This window comes from Castor canadensis, chromosome 16, assembly GCF_047511655.1.
Source record: "Castor canadensis chromosome 16, mCasCan1.hap1v2, whole genome shotgun sequence".
Classification (NCBI taxonomy): Eukaryota; Metazoa; Chordata; class Mammalia; order Rodentia; family Castoridae; genus Castor; species Castor canadensis.
Window position 1 is genome coordinate 8,065,418 of NC_133401.1, and position 19,466 is coordinate 8,084,883.

The 19,466-nt window shown below is 40.2% G+C and overlaps 1 protein-coding gene across 9 annotated transcripts in view; it reads right to left on the minus strand.

Moving 5' to 3' along the window:
• Positions 1–19,466, minus strand: part of Znf570 (zinc finger protein 570) — a 63,848-nt gene that overhangs the window by 3,339 nt on the left and 41,043 nt on the right. For 6 of the 9 annotated variants that reach the window (XM_074058356.1, XM_074058352.1, XM_074058353.1 and 3 more), the window contains exons 3-6: positions 11,181–11,335; positions 8,811–8,871; positions 4,202–4,337; positions 2,164–2,259 (exon numbers count right to left, since the gene is read on the minus strand). The exons of 1 other annotated variant lie outside the window; for it this stretch is intronic. In XM_074058356.1, the coding sequence (XP_073914457.1) occupies positions 2,164–2,259; positions 4,202–4,337; positions 8,811–8,825 (247 nt within the window). In that variant the 5' untranslated portion in view covers positions 8,826–8,871; positions 11,181–11,335. The remainder of the gene's footprint in view (positions 1–2,163; positions 2,260–4,201; positions 4,338–8,810; positions 8,872–11,180; positions 11,336–19,466) is intronic. 2 more of the 9 variants (XM_020154140.2, XM_074058357.1) reach the window with 1 other exon arrangement.

A 19,466-nucleotide genomic window follows, 5' to 3' on the forward strand; every position in this document is an offset into this window, starting at 1 on the left:
TTGACAATTATTCTACTAGAGTAATTTGTTTCTTTCATAATTTCATGGATTTTATTCAATTTTTATATGTAAAAAATGAGTCAACAGAATGCCTAAGAGATCTCTGACACAAATCTCCTGACTTTAAATACATTAGGCATGAGATAATTCAGATCTGATTGTAGGAGGCATCAGTGGAAAGTAAGCACAGCAATAAAAATTTAACATCATTTTACAAAGAAAAAAAATCAATAAAACCAGAACATGTGGAAAGATTGAAAGAGGAAGAAGATGCAAAATGAGTATACCGTAGCAAAGGTCTGGAATGAAAAGAAAGTGAAAGGGGTGAGAGAGAGAGAAAAGAAGGTGAAGGGTGTGTATGTGTGTGTGAGAGAAAGCTCGAGCACAGAGGGACATGGATGACCTTAGGTTTTTTACAAAGGACAGGGCAAGTGGACCTACCTGTGGAGAGGGTCCTTACACCAGTAAAAATGGTGGACTGGGTGGTATGAAGGGACAAATGGGTTCCAAATGACAAAGAAGCCAGTTATGAGCCACATAATGTGTGGTCTGAGAATTGATGAATTCTTTGAGGTCACTACCTCATTGGGAAGAGAACCAAGTTATGGAGAAAAGGAAAGTGCAGTAAGCCATAGAAGAAAAAGGCTGGGTTTGAACCAGGGAAATGCAGAATACACAACACTCAGAAAGGAAGGCAGAGTAGATACATTTGAGTGACATTTGCCATTATAAAATTCTTAAAAGGAGAAGAAGGAAAGGATAGGTGCTGAGAGCCAGGTCACCTTGGTTTGGGAAAGTGATGGTCACAGTTTAATAAAGCGGGAACAGAGGGCACTGAAATGTAGCAGTTATGAGCACTGTTTCTGGAGAATGATGGCCTGGGTTCAAGGTCCTGTTCTGTCCTGTACTTGGTGTATGTTCTTAGGTCTTCTCATTTGTAAATGAGGCAATGAAGGCTGGTGTTGAAAGAGTGAATAAGTCGATACATGTACAGTGCCCAGAACAGTCCATGGCACACAGTGAGCACCACCCATGTTACCCAATAATTCTAACAAAGCTGCTGCTACTCCTACCACTATTGAAAGCTGGATGGTGGTGGTTTCAAAGGCATCATTTTGACAAAAAGCATGAAAATGACTTGAATTTTTTTGTTTATATAATAGTTCATTTGTATGCTTACAACAGCAAAATAAAAGTGGCATAAAGAGACTTAGGAACAGAAGAGAGGCCTTCTTCAGGGCTTCTCTGGCCTTGACTCTTGCTAAGCCTGTGATTCTTGTGGAGAAGCAGAAGCTCAGAGCCATCCCTAAGAGTGGATCACCAACCCTTGAGGCACCATGGGTATTGCTGGGATATTTTATAGTTATACTGAGAGTTCATTAGACATGGTTAAGATGGGCCCAGCTCAGCCATCTACTTCATACCTAGCCATCCCTGGTTACCTCCCCACCCCACATGGCATCCACTGCTTCCTCCTCTGTAAGCCAATACTCTTCCATCTATGGGAGTGACTCAGCTCTTGAGTGCAGGGAAACACTGGATTGAGAGCATTGGGACTGTGGAAGTGGTAACCAAGTCCATAGCATTTCACCAGGCAACTGTCACAGTAGAGAATAGGAAGGGACCAGCAGGAATGGAAGAATCATAGAGGCTCATTTGCAAGAACACCTGAATATGAAAAATAAGGTGTACTGATGGCCTCAAGTGATAGACCAAAGATTCTGGAGAAAGGGAGATGGAGCTAGGCCTGGTGGTGCATGCCTGTAATCCTAGCCACTCAGAAGGCTGGGATTGAAATCAAAGGCTGGCCAGGCAAAAGTGAGACCCTAACTGAAAAATAAACTAAAAGCAAAAAGGAAGGGGGCATGGCTCAAGTGGTGGAGTGCTTGGCCTGCAAGCAGAGACCCTGAGTTCAATCCCCAGAAATACAAAAAAACCAAACAAACAAAAAAATTGAAGACGGATCACATACATTAAAGGCAGAGCTGAGATTTAAAGTAGAGGCAGGAGGAACACCTACCATGTGGAACACATGGAGGCTAAGAGACCATTGAGAAGGCTGAAGATCTCAGAAGAATGTCAAGACTTTCAATAGTAGGACCCTGAACAGTTTCAAAGGAGTCAGCCTCCCGTAATACCCCGAGCTAGGTTTGTCACACTTACCCCGATAGTGGCAGCCCAGGCACACTGACTCACAAATCCACGGTGCTTCTTCTTGCTCCAGCCTGAGGATCACATCTGGTTTGGTGCCTTCATAACCTGTTCCAGGGAAATGACCCAGGTCTTGAGCCAAGCTCCGTGGTCTTTGGGCCTTTCGGGCAGGTTTAAAGGCTACACAACACTAGATGTAGTACTTGGAAGGGGACTGCACACACTTCACCCACAGGCACACAGAACTGGATCTCCAGGACCACTAAAGCTCAGATCAAACCCACTGTTGCAGCGTTCTGTAGCCAGACTCCACTGGGTATTGACAGGGTAGCTCTGAGCAACTCACTTAACTCTCCGTGCCCAATTTCCAAATCTGTAAGTCATGGTACTGAAAGCACCTGTCTCATAAAGTTTTTGTTTTTGCAATACCAAAGTTTGAATTCTGACTTCTCACTTGCTTAGGCAGACGCTCTACTACTTGAGCCACACCTTCAGCCCAGCTAACGTTTTTAAAATGTAATAGTCTAGCTTTCAAATGTCACTGCATAGTGGAGATAAAAGTACTGTGGAAAAGTTTAAGCCTAATGTGGAAATGTTGAAAAGTTCAAGAAGGTGATTAAATCAATCAATATATGTATTTTTGTTTTTGTGTTTGTGACAGGGTCTCACTATGTAGCCCAGGCTGGCCTCTAACTCACGATCATGTCTCAGTCTTCTGAGTGCCTGGATCACAGGCACGCACCACCATGACTGTCCATATATTGGAAACAGTAACTAGTGTTTGGATATTTGTTCTGGGTATAGCTCCACTGAGGTTAACTTGAGAGCTGTCCTCAGGCATTAATTACTGGGAAAATGTACAGCACTTCTACTGTAGTTACTTTGTTGTAGAAATGGTATCCTCCTGTAGACATGATTCTTTCTCCATAAGACATCACAAACATGAGTCCAATAGATACACGAGTCTATGCTGTATATACATTTCTTTTCAAAACATTTGCTCTTTCTGCATGCATGTTACCACACTGTATACTATGATACAGGAGAAAGCGAGAATTTTCAGATGTGGATGCTTCCTCAGAGCTTGGGTCTATTTTATTTTATTTTTTATTTATTCATTTTTTGTAGTGCTAAGGATCAAATCCTGGGTCTTACATATGTTAATAAGCAAACGCTTTACTACTGAGCTTAGGTCTATTAATATAAATCAGTAGCAGGAAAAACAAGCTAGAGAGTAGTAAGTGCCACAAAAGGTACCTAGCCAGACACGATATCCATCAGAAAAAGAGAAAGTTTCATGAAGGAAGTGTTTGTACAAAACTGATGAAAACTTAACAAAAGAGGAAATTAATTTGCTATTTGTTCTTAATTACTATGGAAAAAAACCATTTCACTGAATTTTCATGTTCAATTCAATTGAAATAGATGCTCTTTTTCATGATCATAATGGTATTTGTACAATGAAATGTTCTGTCTGTGTAAGAATTCTTTGTGATTGGTATTTAATGAGTATAGCACAAGTTTAATATGGATGAACTTGTTCACTGAGTTGAGAATTTGAGCTATGTAAGAAACGCCTGAGATTAAACCACCATAGGCTGAGGTGGAAACAGATCTGACTTGGTGTGAAGCTTTTATGAGGATTAAATGAGTTACTATTTTAAAAGTGGCAAGCCAGGTGTGGTGGTGCACTCCTTTGATGTCAGTACTTGGGAGGCTTAGGCAGGAGGATCTCAAGTTCATGGTCAACTTGGGCCCTGTCTAAAAAAGAAAAGTGGTTAAAACAGTGTCTGTCATACAGAGAATGCTAATTTTTTTTTTTTTTTGAGATGAGATCTTACTGTGTTGCCCATGGCCTTAAACTGGTGATTCTCCGCCTCAGCCTCCTTAGTAGTTAGAATTACAGGAGCACATCACCACACTCAGCTTGATAGATAATTATTAAGTAAATTAGGTACTTCAGAGTAGGCTCTAGCTGCTTCAGTTGCTTTTGGTGACTGACAAAGGTCAGTCGAGCATGACCTGAAGGGTGTGACGAAGCTCTTCTTACCTACAGAGACCAAGTTGCTGTATGTCTCCAGCATCACATCACGGTACAGGGCCCTCTGAGCAGGATTCAGTCGGTGCCATTCTTCCTTGGTGAAACCCACAACTACATCTTTGAATGACACAGGTCTCTGCTGAAGCTGAAATATAGAAAAAAAATGATGACACAGTGGATGGTACTGATTTTTACAATGTTCACAGGTCAGAGATCACCACGATCATTTATCTACCAAAGAATGCCTTTAACATCCCTGGTTTTGGGCTATTTATGGTGGGAAAAAGAGGTTCAACAGCAGGACAGTGCAGGGAGGTAGAGGAGGAACACTGAAACACTGCAGAACCTGTACCTTAACTGGTTGTGGAAGATGAAGAGAGAAGCGCCACATGCAGGTCCCTCAAAAGCAACTGGGTGATGGTGGAGGAGAAAGATGTAGTATGTGGGGCATGTCCACAGGACATACAAGTAGAGACACTTATCAGGCAGCAAAGTGGATATGCTAGTCTTATCAGGAACTAGATAGGAATGGAGTAAAGCTGTGGGAACCATTAGCGCAGAGCCATTCTTTCTGCAAGGAGACAGGAATGAGTAAAGCCAAGGCCAGAGCTCTAAGGGACACCAGCATTTAAGAAGCCAGCAGCAGCAGGGAACCCAAAGAAGAATGTAGAGGTCTGGGACAAGGATGTTTGAACAGGTGGCAAGCCTCATATTATATTGGCTGTAGGCAGCCCCTGGTTTGGGGCACAGAGAACATAAGTTCTCTAAAGAGCTCCTTTGCGCTGGAGGTCCCAGCGTAAGTACAGTTGGCCCTTGGTATCTGTGAGTTCCACATCCATGGACTCAAAATATTTGGGAAAAAGTTGGGTCTTTTATTTGTTGTGATTTAAATATGAAATGTCCCCCACAGGCTAATGTGGCACTATTTTGGGAGGTTCTGAGAACTTCAGGTGGTAGGACCTTGCTGGAGGAAGTAGGTCACTTTGAAGGTTATACCTGTCCCCAGTCCTTTCCTCATTCTGCTTCCTGTCTGTTATGAGGTGAACAGCCTCCTCCTCTACACTCTCCCACTGCCATTGTCCTGTCTTACTATGGGCTCAGAATCAATGGAGCAAGGACTGAAATTTCTGAAACCATAGGCCAAAATAAATTCTTCTTCTTGTAAATTGTTGGTCAGGTATTTTGTGATAGTGATGAGAAAAGTAACTAATTCAATACTGAACATATACAGACTTCTTTCTTCTCATTAGTCCCTAAATAGGAATATTTATATAGCGTTACTACACAACTATTATGTAGCATTATATTAAGTATAATTTAAAGTATACAGAAAATACGTGGAGATTATACGCAAATACATTACACAAGGGACTTGAACATCTGAAGATTATAATATTGGGAGAGGGAATTTTGGAACCAATCCCCCATAGATACCAAGGGACAACTGTACTGGGAAGGAACAGGACAGCCACTGACAAAGACCCACTAACCTATGAAGATACCTACAGAAGATACAAGTGATGGTGCAGTAAAAAATTTAACCTTGCCAAAAAGTAAATGAAAAAGGAAGTCTAACCTTTGCCCTTAGATCCTAGAAAGTAATCTCTTAAGTCCTTGGTGTGTCCTTCTGAGTAAGCGTAGCTTTGTTTACCTGGGAACATTGGGCTACACCAGATCGCCTAACAATGTGGTTTATGAGGAGAGCTTTGGGTCACGGGCATCAACTTAGCCTTCCTTGTGTAGGGGCTGGAGACAGCAGTCAGCCACAGGAGCAGTCAGCCATGTCTACATGATCAAGTCCCAATAAAAACTCAGTCCACCAAAGCCAACATGAGCTTCCCTGGTTGGCAGTACTCCATCTGCTGGAGGAATTTAACACTGTCTGCAAAGTTCAGATAGAGACCAGACCGCCTGGGATCCACACCAACTCTGGCACTCACTGAGAGACACTGGGTAAGCTATTTAACCTCTTGTGCTTCAGTTTCCTCATCTGTTAAATGGAAATAACATGGTGCATGTCTCTTGTCATTTTGAGGCTTAAATTAGTTAATATCAATTCCTTTGAACAGTACCTGGCACAAAACATTATATAATGTACCCATTTTAAGTGGAAAACTAATGTAAATCAGAAATTTAAGCTCTATAGAAAAGGGAAAATAATTCTAAATGACACAAAAAAGGAGGATCCAGTGCCTGTACCCTGGGTCTAGCAGGGTAGATCACTCTAGTACACAGTGCCAGAGACACCAACCCACTGCCTCTGGGAGCAGCTGGAGGAAAGTAGTACTAAAGAGGCCCAGAGAGCCCAGACTTGCACTCCATTCACAGGAGGCTACAGGCTGGGCCTGCTACCTTAGCATCTGAGCAGTGGCCCATGCAGATAGACCTGAAGGCAGGACCAGAACCAGGGTAAAAGCCATGAATGCTGGCACATGACAGAGGCCACACTGCAGAGGAAGTGCAAACCCAGCATCCATCTTGGTGCCAGAACACCTCTGAAGAGGTGAAAATGGAGAAGCTCAGAGGCTGAAGGGCAAGAGTCCCCTCTGGACGCAGGACTCTTCGCTAACAAGAGGGTGAAGAAGGTAGGGAGAGCTGGAGCAGCTCTGAGTGAGACTTCCTGGGGAATAAGATGTTTATTTGCTCCAAACTAGCAGAGACACTTAAAGAGAATGACAGTGATTTAAATGGTGGGCAGAATATCTATCTATTCCTCAGTCTAGCTCAAGACTATAGATACCTTGGGTGAAATTCAGGACTTCTGACACTTGGAGGAATCCTGAGTTTTTAGAATGGAATCCTCTATTCTACAAAAGAAACTACCTATATATTCACTTTCTTCTAACTGAAACTTAGCAGTTCTGTTATGAACACTGTCAGTATTGGAATGGAATCACTTATGTGAAATTGGAGCCAGAGGGCTGGAGGTGTGGCTCAAGCAGTAAAGCACATGCCTGTCTAGCACAAAGCCCTGAGTTCTGACCCCTGTACTGCCAAACTGGAGCCAGGAGGCCATGAAGGAAGGCGCTTATGCTTGTAACAGGAAAAACTTCCAGATAACCCATTTTTACGAAGGTCCTCTCCTCCAAAAACCAGTACCACCATCACTGCCTGTAATATGTGCTTATAGCCATTGGTATTTGTTTCAAAACAGCTTATATGGACTTCTTCCCTTGCTCCCTTGATACACCTGTGGTTTGGAATAGCACATGTTTCCTGGATTGCAATTCCTTGTTATTCCCAAATAAACTCTTTGGTTTGGGGAGTCGGTCTCACTGCTGTTCATTTTAGGTTGATACCTTCATTGTGTACATGGATTACAAACCACAGAGGAATTAGAATTTCCTGTGACTCCAACATCAATAGCAAACACATATTGGGGAATGAAGGACCCCATGGTTTTTGTCACCCAAAAAACCAAGAATTTTTCTATAAAGTTGACACCATGTTCCATTGGAAGCACTGAAGAACCTCTATGTTAAACCTGCCTTTTAAAAAAAAGTGTAAAATAGGAGAGTTTATTGAGATAGAAAAATGTAAAGTGGGAGAGTAGAGCCCCCAGAGATGGGGACGGGGTCCCAAGAGAGGGTGCCCCTTAAACCTGCTTTTGTATTAATTCGTTATGGTTAAGAATTCTGTCCTCTGTATTAGTGATTTACATACTTATGTGTACTAAAACTCAGCACAAGCCACTTAAACACAGATTCCCAGGCTCCATTCACAGAGAACCCCATCTGGTAGGTCTGTATTTGAAACAGGCTGCAAGCTGATTCCCATGTCTTGAGACCATTCTCTTAGCAGCAGCACTGCTCTACCTCAGCTAGGGAAATGTATAACCAAACCAAGGACCCTGAAAAGCTAGTTTTCTCTAAAAGATAACAATATGTGTCTTCCGTACAGACAATACAACAATAGATGTTTTCCTTATAGACAATAAAAATTATGGGTTAAACTTTATCTTTTTGTTGGAAGATCACAGTTACTGACTCTCCTTAACTCTGTACTTTGTACATCTGTATTCCAACAAAGAATGTTCCTTACATTCTTTGTAATATTTTGTTTGGAAATTACCTAAATGCTCATAAAATGGGGGGCTGGTTAAAGTAGTCATAATCCACACCTACAATGGAGCATCATGTACTTGATCTGAAAAAAATGGTGCACTCCTAAGGATTAATACATCTTGCCATCATCTCTCTTGCCCACAGTCTGCTTTGTACCACCCCTGCAGGACTGGCTCCTACTGGCTTGAAACCTTTCTGAGAATCATCCTTGGCCAATGGGAGTTGCCCCATTGGGATACATGAGTGGTTAATTTCAAAACTAAAAAGCCTGCTGACCTCAACTTAAGACAACACTGGACCATCCCAGCTCCACAGTGTTTTAATAAGATCAGCTCAAGCCTCTTTGAACAACTTACTTTGCCCAATTCTGCTTCCTTCACTGCCTTACTGGTGTGCCAAGAGCCTCCTTAATAATTGGCTTTGTTAAACTTTATCTCTAAGTCTGTTTTCCTGAGAATCCAGCCTGTGACAAATGCTTATAATGCATACCTTTTCTTTTTTCTAGGACTGTTTACTCAAGAAAGAAAACGTGGACTACTTAACATCACACTCACCTGGTACTCGATCATTTTCTGCTGTTCTTAGAAAAAGAGTTGAGACCTGTGAAGGTAGAGACTGGGAGAAAGAGGGTGGAGAAAGAACAGAAAACAAGAGTTGTGAAAGACCAGGCCTGTATTGGAACTTGTAAATTCCCTATACAAATCGTGTATACAAATCTATGCCTTAAATCATTGGTGGGAAAAAAATGTTGTCATCCAACTCCGAATGTGGATGCATAAAACAGACCTTCTAGGAAGTGAAAGCTGCCACCTAAGAGTAACTAAAAGGACTCCCTTCCCCAACAGTACTGGGGAGTTGAAACCAGGACCTAGAACATTCTAGGCAAGTGCTCTACCACTTGATCCACACTCCTATCCTTTTGTTCTTAAGATAGGATCTTCCTAACTACTTTAGCCCAGGCTGGCCTTAACTGGAGACCCTCCTGCCTCTGCCTCCCAAGTAGCTAGGATTACAGCAGAAGTAAGCCACCACACCTGGCCAAACTTGGCACTCTTTTCATTGTTTGTTTGTTTGTTTATTTATTTATTTATTTTATTTACAGTACAGAGGATTGAACCCAGTGTCTCAGGCATACTCTACCACTGGAGCCATACCCCTCACCCTAGAATAAATGGAAATTTTTAAAAGCAAAACCCTTAAAACTAATTAGATCTAATTATATCGTACATAAGGGATTTTTTAATAGTTATGAAAATGTTACAAAGAACTCAAAGGAAAGTAAAATAACTGTATAACATTAGTAAAATATATGCAAACTGTCATCACAAATTAATGAAAGGCTACACCTTACTATTCATCCTGCAGATCATTAAATCATAAATTTTTAATTTTCAAATGAAAAATCTTAAATTTTATTTTATTTTTATTAGCATATTATTGTTGAAAGTGTTGGCACTTAAAAAATAATTTTTAGGGGCTGGAGGTATGGCTCAAGTAGTAAGAGCATCTGCCTGGGAAGTGCAAAGCTCTAAATTTAAACCAAAAGCAATGAAATTGACATGAAGTGAGTAAAATAAAATATTAATTTTCAAAGACAGGTGTGGTGGTACACATCTGTAGTCTCAGCTACTTGGGAGGCTTAGGCAGGAGGATCACTTGAGTCCACGAGTTGGAGACCAGCCTAGACAACCTGGGCAACATAGAGAGACCTTGTCTAAAAAGAAAGAAAAGAAAGGAACTGCCGATTTCCATATAACAACATGGCCAATCTCACAGACATCATGAGAAATGGAGAAGTCAAACAATATGCTGCATAATTCTAGTTCTATAAAGTTCTAGAATAGGTAAAACTAATCCACGGAAAGAGCCAGAATAGCACAGAGGGGCTGATACTGACTGAGATGGGACAGGAAATAGTCACCCACTATTGGGGCCAGAAACTTTTCCTTTAAAGGACCAGGCAGTGAATACTTTGTGGGTCATCTGGTGCTTACTGCTACTCAAATTGCATTGTCATAGAGCAAAAGTAGCCACAAACAATAGCACTTAGACAAAGGAGTGTGGCTGCGTCCCAGTAAAACTTTCATTACAAAAACAAATGGCAGACCAGATTTGGTTCACAGACTGCAGCTTGCCAAGCCCAGTTCTAAGATGGAAATGTTGATGTGAGTGGTGGTGACAGAAGCATATGCATACATACATACATATATACAAACACATATATACACATGTGTGTGTGTGTGTGTATATATATATATATATATACATTCACATATAGATATATATTTCATCAATTGTGCATTCAAGATGTGTACATTTTGCTCTGTGTATTTGATACTTCGGTAAAAGAGAAAGGAAAAAGGAAAAGAAAAGGAAAGGTAAGACAAGATCATACCTACTTGTAGGTTCCACAGAGCTGACACCAAGGATAACCCTCTCATCAAGGTGGGGCAACCAGTTCTTGTCTCCTGATTAGCATCCTTGAGTGTGGCCCTGATGGCTCAAACCTTGTCAACCCCATAGCTGATTCCTACTAGATTCAGGTTCTTCCCACTGAGAAATAGTCTAGGACAGCAACCTTTAAAACATAGCAACTATATTCTTATCTCTTCTCTGCTGAAAGAGGCTGTCATTTTTCTGTGGAACAGAAAAGAGCTTTTCCTGAGTGATAGTCACGCCATTTATCCTGGCATCCTGTCCTGTGAAAATAAGCCTAGCAAATGACTCATTGAGGTTTCTTTCCCTAATCATGAATTATCTAACAGCAATTAGTAACTGCCCTTTTATAGCTAGCAAGGTCTGAGTTCTAAGAAAAGGTACCAGAAGAAGTTGAGAAAAATTGGCCACAGTTGGAAATAACAGATTTTATTTAATTACATATTTTTCATGTGTCAAGTAAGCACAAGATATTAAGAGTGACTTACTTCCAGTCAGGTGAAGTGGCTCAAGCTTGTAATTCTAGTTACTCAGGAGGCTGACATCTGGAGGATCACAGTTCGAGGCCAATCCAGGCAAAAGCTGGTGAGACCCCCCCATCACAGCCAATGAAAAGCTGGGCACAGTTGGCCTGTCAATCCAGCTATGAGGAAAGTGTAAATAGGAGGGTCATGGTCCAGGTTAGCTCAGGCAGAAACATGAAACCCTATGTCAAAACTAAAGCAAAAAGGGCTGACAGTGTGTCTCAAATGCAAAGTCCTGAATTCTATACCCAGTACCACCAAAAAAGAAAAGGAAAAAGAAAAACAGACTTATTCTAAATGTCACATGAGTGTAAAAGTACCCTTAAATATTAATCTTACCCTCACAGTATAAATAAAATCTCTGTAATATTATCATCTTTCACCTGAGCTAATGTCTATCACAACTGGAGGCAAATTTTCTCAGCAAAACAGCTTAGACCCACCAGAGGTTAATAACACAGGCAGTTCACCAGACTAAACTAAATCAGCATGAAGGTTGACATCCTGACCTACTAAATTAGTTTAAAAGATTACATTCATTATCTTTTCCTTTTCCTTTTTCTTCTTCTTTTTTTTTTTTTTTTTTGGCAGCACCAGGGTTTGAACTCAACATTTTCTAGGTAGGCACTCTTACTGCTTAAACCACTCCACCAGCCCTTTCTTGTGATGGGTATTTTCAAGATAGGGTCTCGAGAACTATTGCCCAGGCTGGCTTCAAACCACAATCTTGCTGATCTCTGCTTCCTGAGTAGCTAGGATGATAGCCACCAGCATGCACCTTCAATATCTTAATAATATATAATATCTTTATAATTATGTATAATGGCTAATAATGGTAAAAACTGTTGTTAGCTTTATTTATATATTGCCATCATGTTCAGATTATTTGACTAAGAAAAAATATCGTAACACTTAAGAGAACTTCAGTAAGTTTGTTTTTATTTTTTAACAAAATTTGTGAACTGAGTATCATGAACCATGTTTTGATGTCCCTTTTACATGTTGTGCCAATGGAATGGGATATTTGATATTTCTTTATATGTCAAGGACATGCTTCAAAATGTCAATTGCTTAAACTTAAATTACTTCTCAAGAGACCAAGGTTCATTCACCTCATTGTGTATATAATATTTAGTATTTGCCAGGGCATTCTCTAGGTTTATAGTTTTATTTCTATAAAGAATGAGTATTATGTTGCTAAATTACTCAAATAGTATTGCATTGTTTATTTTTGTGCCCCAAATAACATAATCTTTACTTGTTTTCTGCATTTTATTGAACTTGTGCAAAAATTATTTTGGCTTTTACAGTATAATCTTTGTCCTTTCAGATATGTAAAGAAAATTTCCATATAAACTTTTATTTAAGTTGATTTTTAGAAGCCTGTAAAGAGAGAAAAACAGCTGGCAGAGTGGCTCAAGTGGTAGAGTGCATGCCTACCAAGCATGAGGCCCTGAGTTTAACCCCAGTACTCCCCTCAAAACAAAAAAATATATATAAGGGAGGGAGGGAGGAAGGGAGAGACCTTGTCTTGATTCCATCTCCCCAGCTATTTACCACCCCCATCTCAGCTCTACTGCCAGGTATGGTGGCTCACACCTGTAATTCTAGCTACTTAGGCAGCTGAGATCAAGAGGATCGAGGTTTGAGGCCAGCCCAGGCAAACAGTTCACAAGACTCCCATCTCCAAAATAAACTAGAGCAAAATGGACTCGTGGTGAGGTTCAAGCAGTAGACACCTACTTTGCAACTGCAAAGTCCTACCAAAAAAGAAAAAAAAGAGAGAGAGAGAGAGAGAAACATAAACTGCATTTCCCCATAATTTAAAAAAAAATCATATATTATATTGGTACTAACATTCCAAATGAATTGTAAGTAGAAAATAGGAGAGTGATACTTATTGTCTTAACACTATAGTAGAAAAATGGAAGCAATACAAATAAATTACTCTCCCCGAAAAAGATAAAAACGATTATCTGAAGGGAAGAAATTATAGAAAAAGTCCATTTGAACTTATGAAAGAATATAAATGAAATTACAAGTCTTTCCTTGTAAGGAGAATGAACAGCTTCTAAATACAGTAATTGACAAAAGACACTAGTTATAATAGTGTCTGAAGTTTTTAGAACAAATTGATTCAAAGAGAATACATTTTCCTAGCTTTGTTTTATAGAAGTCCTTTCTCACTAATCTGGCAAATCATCTTTCAAAGAAGAAAACAGTTCTAGAGAGCTGGAAATATTTTCTATCATGAGCTCGAAAGCAGGTATTAATATTGAAAATTTCTTAATGCTATAGGACCAAATGATTTAATGTTTTACTTTTGTGGGCTATAAATATCCTTTTTCTTGTAATTATTTCAAATGCTTTGAAAGATTGTACAGGTCATAAAATTTAAGTCACAAAGCACCATTTGTGTGAACATGGCATTTAATTCTGACAACTGTAAGGAAAGAGACTGACCAGGGAGCTTGCTTGTGCCTTTACATTTTTTTTCTTACCTGAGGTATAATGTACGTATAAAATGTGTCTGATAAGTGTCTGACATTTTAAGTGTCTGATAAGTTTTGACCACACAGTCAGGATAAAGAACATGTATTTCTAGCACCCCAGAAAGCCTCTTTATAACTCTTCCTTTGCTAAGGAATATTCAGTTCACAGGATATCATAATGAATCTATGTTTTAATAGTATTAAGATGAAATACTTAAGATTTCTGTTGCTTGTGCAAGAGAACTAAAAAGTGATTTCATGAATGTTAAATAAAATATAGATAATTCCTTGCTTAAATAATGTATTAGTCAAGTTATAGCAAAAGTCAAAAAATCAGTAAGCTAATAGAGAACATAAGTGTTCTCTATGTAAGTTACAACTCAATTATTATTTTGTTTTCCCTTTGTTCCTTTCGGCTTTTTTGTTTTGTTTTGTTTTTGATGCAGGACTTTGCTAACTCAGGTTGACCTCAAACTCACCATGTAGCCCAGACTGGCCTGGAACTGTGATACTCCTGTCTCAGCCTCCCTAGTATTGAGATTACAGCCCACCTGGCATAATAACTCAATTTTTTAAAGAAACTGAAAAAAATCATAATCTCATAATTAAAAAAAAAATAAATATGTAGGGAAACTTTTGGTATGAAACACAGTGTATGTGGTAGAATATTTCTTATTTTAATCCATAATTATAAAACACATGCCCTTCATCTACTTTTTTTTTTGGTGAGACCAGGCTTTGAACTGAACTTTGTTCTTGCAAAGCAGGCACTCTATCGCTTGAGCCACACCTCTAATCCATTTTACTCTAGTTATTTTGGAGATGGAGTCTCTAGGACTGTTGGCCCAAGCTAGCCTCAAACCTTGATCTTCCCAATCTCAGCCTCCCAAGTAGCTAGGATTACAAGCGTGACCCATGCTGCTGGTATGCTCATTTACATTCTTATCCTGAGAATCCACAGGAAGGTTTGCAAAGGGAGGGAGGGTTCTCTGAAGGAACTCAACTATTGACCACACACACGCACACACACACACACACACACACACACACACACACACACGCACACACGTTAAGCTGTCAAGAAAGGCCTGGGGCAGTGCAGGCTGGGGCACATAAGCCTGCTCTTCCCGGGCTGAAGAGTACACTTCCTCCTTCTCTGCACAGAGTTTGACTTCCCAGCCTCTGCCTGGTCTCCATCGCTTTGGAGTTCCAGTTGAATGAAGACACAACAAATGTGCTGGCCTGAGAAGCCAAGAACTTCAGTTCTGGCCCTGGCCCAGTGACCATCTGTGGCCTGGGTAAATCACTTCCTTCACATTTATCTATCTATCTATCTATCCATTCATTCATTCATTTTGGTGGCACTGTTTGAACGCAGGTCCTTGTGCTTGCTGTACTACTGAGTCACACCTTCAGCCCTTTTTGCTTTAGTTTATTTTTCAGGCAGAGTTTCCCACTTTTTTGCCCAAGGCTGGTCTGGGACTTTGATCCTCCTACTTACCCAGCTTGTTTTTTTGAGGTAGGGTTTTTAACTTTTTTTTGCTTGGGCTGGCTCTTAACTGTGATCCTCACTTCTCCACCCAGTCACTCAAACAGCATGGTAGTCATCAGAAAGGCCACCATCCCGTGATTGCAAGGTAGGTGTGGTTGTGCTTCTCTCTCTCTGCCAAGCATTCTTTCTGCCTCACTCTCCTGGTTATTCATACAGGCATACGCCTTCACGCCAGGCTCTGGATTGATTTTTAACCAACCACACCACTTAATTTTCTTAACTACAGTGTTTTTATAATTAATCATGTTGGACTTTTGGAGTATACAATTCTTTCATCCACAAATGGTTGTCTCTTTTCCAACATTTAAACTTCGTATCTCATCCCCTGATTAACCGCAATGGCTAGCACTCCAGAAGAAAGCAAATCCTAGTAGGGACAAATTGTCCACTTGAATGGAAATGCTTATAAAGTCATGCCATTAAGTCTGCTACTCACTTTCCACTTGAGATACAGAAGGTTTGATCATGGTAAGAAAGTGGGTGTGGTGGTCCTACACTCAAAAGGCTAAGCAGGAGGATCACGAGATCCAAGCCAGCCTGGGCTACACAGTGACACTCCATCTCAAAAAAACAAAAATAAAGACAAAGAAAAAAAATTAAGAAAAGAATTTTAAAAAGATAAAAGAAAGTATCCAACTAGTCCTATCTTACTGTTTTTAAATCCAGAACTGACACTGAATTTTATCATAATTCCCATCTATGAGATGTCTGTATGGTGTTTTCCCTTTGTCCTACTAATACGGTGAAATTCATTAATTTTTTTTTTTTTTGGCTCTCTGGGCTGTTGAACTTGGTAGGCCAGCACTTCCCATTTGACTCACTCTGCCAGTCCAATAAATTCTTTCAATAACACTAACTTGACATTTTTTTGGATAAATTTCCTTCCAATCATATTTTAATATAATGTCTAAGTTTTTTGTTAGGATTTTGCAGACACATTCATTGAGGCTGGCCTGTGGCTCTCTCTTGCTAGCTACCTTTTCAGGTTTTGGAAGCAATGCAACAATGTTGGCTTCATAAGTATAAGTAGTACTACTTTCCTCCCTTATAAATTCCCTGGAAGAGTTTAACTATTTAAACAATTACATTTTACATGGAAGCCACTTCAAGGCTGTACAAGAAATCACCTAAACATGATAATTACTTTTTTTTTTTTTTTGGAGAAAATAAATATGGTCTAGAAGGAGGTGGTATAAAAGAATCGTTTTGAGTATTTGAAACTTTCACAGCTGTTGATCTTTTAGTTTTCTTTCTCTCGTTAAGGATGTTTTATATATCCATATATTCCTACAAAATCATCTTTTGCTTGCCAGCTTTGAAATATATTAATGCAAAATTTTATAGGAACATTGTGGGGTTTGTTTGTTTTTGATGGCACTGATGTTTGAACTCAGGGCCTCAAGGCTTGCTAGGCAGGCACTCTACCACTTAAGCCACTCCACCAGCCCTTTTTTGCACTGGGTATATTTCTGATAGGGTCTCAAGAACTATTTGCCCAGGATGGCTTCAAACCATGATCCTCCTGATCTCTGCCTCCTGAGTAGTTAGGATTACAAGTGTGAGCCACCAGTGCCCAAACTTATTTTGTTTTCCTGAGATGGTGGGGGGTCTTACTATGTTGCCTAGGCTGGCCTCCCTGGTCTGAAGGGATCCTCTTGCCTTAGTCTTCTGAGTAGCTGGGACTATAGGCATAAGCCACCATACCTGGCTAAAAATACTGTTTGACGATATGATATTTCTCCTTTTTGCATTCCCAATACATACATTAATTTCCTCCTGACTTGGTAAGGTTTGCTAATGGCTTATCTTTATTACTGATTTTAAAAAAATAAGATTTATCAGTTTTCCCTTTTTAGCTAACTACTTTTATATTTATTGATGCTGTTCACTTCTCATGTACATATATATTCTAACTTCTTTTTTTTATTTTTTCATATGTGTATACATTGTTTGGGTCATTTCTCCCCCCTGACCCCTCCCTCTCTCCCCGACCCCCCTCACTTCCAGGCAGAAACTGTTCTGCCCTTTTCTCCAATTTTGTTGAAGAGTAGACATAAGCAATAATAAGAAAGACAGCATTTTTGCTAGTTGAGATAAGGATAGCTATACAGAGAGATTCCTAGCATTGCTTCCATGCACAAGTGTATTACAACCTGAATTGATTCATCTCTACCTGACCTCTTCACTACTTCCCAATCACCTTCCCATATTGACCTCTGTCGCTTTAAGGTTTCTGTATTAGCTCCTGTGCAGTGGGGACATCAAACACTTTCATGTTTTGGGTTTCCTACCTATCCCCATTCCTCCCATACGTTCTCTCCCTTAGTGTATGACCCAAGTCCAACAACATGACTGCCTTTTCTAACTTCTTTAATTGAATGTTTCATCAAGACAGAAAATAAAAACCACAGAAAATCATCCACAGTTTGATATACTCATTATTTCATCTGACCATTTCCATCTTGATTTCAAAATTGTACAGGGCTAAGGATATAGGTCGGCAGCAGAGCCCCTGTCTAGGGTATGTGAGGTCTGGGTGTGATCCCCAGCAGTGAACCACATAACAGTATGGTTCACTGTCTCAGAATGAACCCTTGTCTACATATGGATCATTTCATGTAGTTTTGACAACATTTCACAACATTTCTGACAGTTCTTTTCTTAGTCTTCTCTTGCTCCTTAGGCCCTTTAGAGGCTCTTTTTTGCTCTCTTTCTCTCACTCTCTGTGTCTCTCTTTCTCTTTGGCGGTACTAGGGTTTGAACTCAGAGCTTTGCCCTTGCTAAGCAGGTGCTCTACCACTTGAGCCATGCTTCAAGAGATAAGGTGTCTCTGTCTGGGCCAGCCTAGACAAAGACCCCTTTATTGGTTTTCTGCTGTAGCTGTAATGACAGGCTTATACCACCATCCCCATCTTTTTATGTTGAGATGGGGTCTCAGAGAAGTGTTTTGCCTGGGTTGGCCTTGAACTGTGATCGTCCTGCTCTCCACCTCTCAGATAACTAGGATTATAGGCATGAGCCCAGTTCAGAAGCTCTTTTTCATGCTGGATCATCCAGGTTTCTACAACTGATGGCCAGTCCTTAAAGGATGAGAGATTTTGACTAAGGTACTCTGATATCCCCCTCCAAACTACAGAGAAGAGGCTCCCCATCTATTGTGTTAGACCCATGTCCTGCAGAGGTGGGGTGAGTACTGACTGATAAAGAAGCTTTCCAGTTACTAGAAATGATGTAATTGAAAGTCATCTTGATGACATCTATGTCTTGATTGAGGTTGTTGTCATGTGACTCTGTAATACACAAATGTATGAAGGTGTACTCTTGAGTAGTCTGTAATCTCAAGAAGCTAAGGCAGGAGGATCCGAGTTCCAGGTCATCTTGGGCTACATAACAAGGCCCTGTTTAAAAAAATTGTAAAAGCTGGGGATGTAGCTAAGTGGTAGACTACTTGCATAGCATGCACAAAGCCCTGGGTTCCATCCCCAGTACCACAAAGACAGCCATACTTGACTATATGTGTATTATATTTCTGGGTTTTTTAAAGAATATTTAGTGATCTGGAAAAATATATTTTATAAATACAATTAAATACTCTGAATTGAAACTTTAAAATATTGTTCCAACAGAGCCACATCTTGCCTCTATCCCAGCCTACCCACAGCATTCTCATGAATGTTCCATTCAGTTCGAATTCAGAAACAGGAAAAACTAATTGTGATGTCACAAGTTGGAAGAATGGCTTCCCTTGGAAGGGTGACTGCAAGGGAGCATCATGGGGGCTTTCAGGGTGGTACAATGGTGTTTTCTGATCTGTGTGCATAACCTACAGGTGCTCCTTGTGTAACAACTCATCAAGGTGAATTCTTATATATATTTTTGCATGTCTCTTAAAGCTCAAAAAAGGTTTCTGTAAACAGTTTAGAAAAGAAAAAGTATTTGCTCCCAACTCTGGCACTGACACAGTATAGGTGATGAAGGAGACTGGCTTGGAGAAAAAGAAAATGAACTCCTCACTCTGGCTTATAACTTCAGCTTATAAAACAATTACCTGTCTTTGCGCAAATAAAAAAATAGGCACTATGAGGGGCCCGGCACCAGTGGCTCAAGCCTGTAATCCTAGCTACTCAGGAGTCATGGCTCAAAGCCAGCCCCAGGCAAACAGTTCTTGTGACCCTATCTCAAAAATACCCATCACAGAAGCAGTGT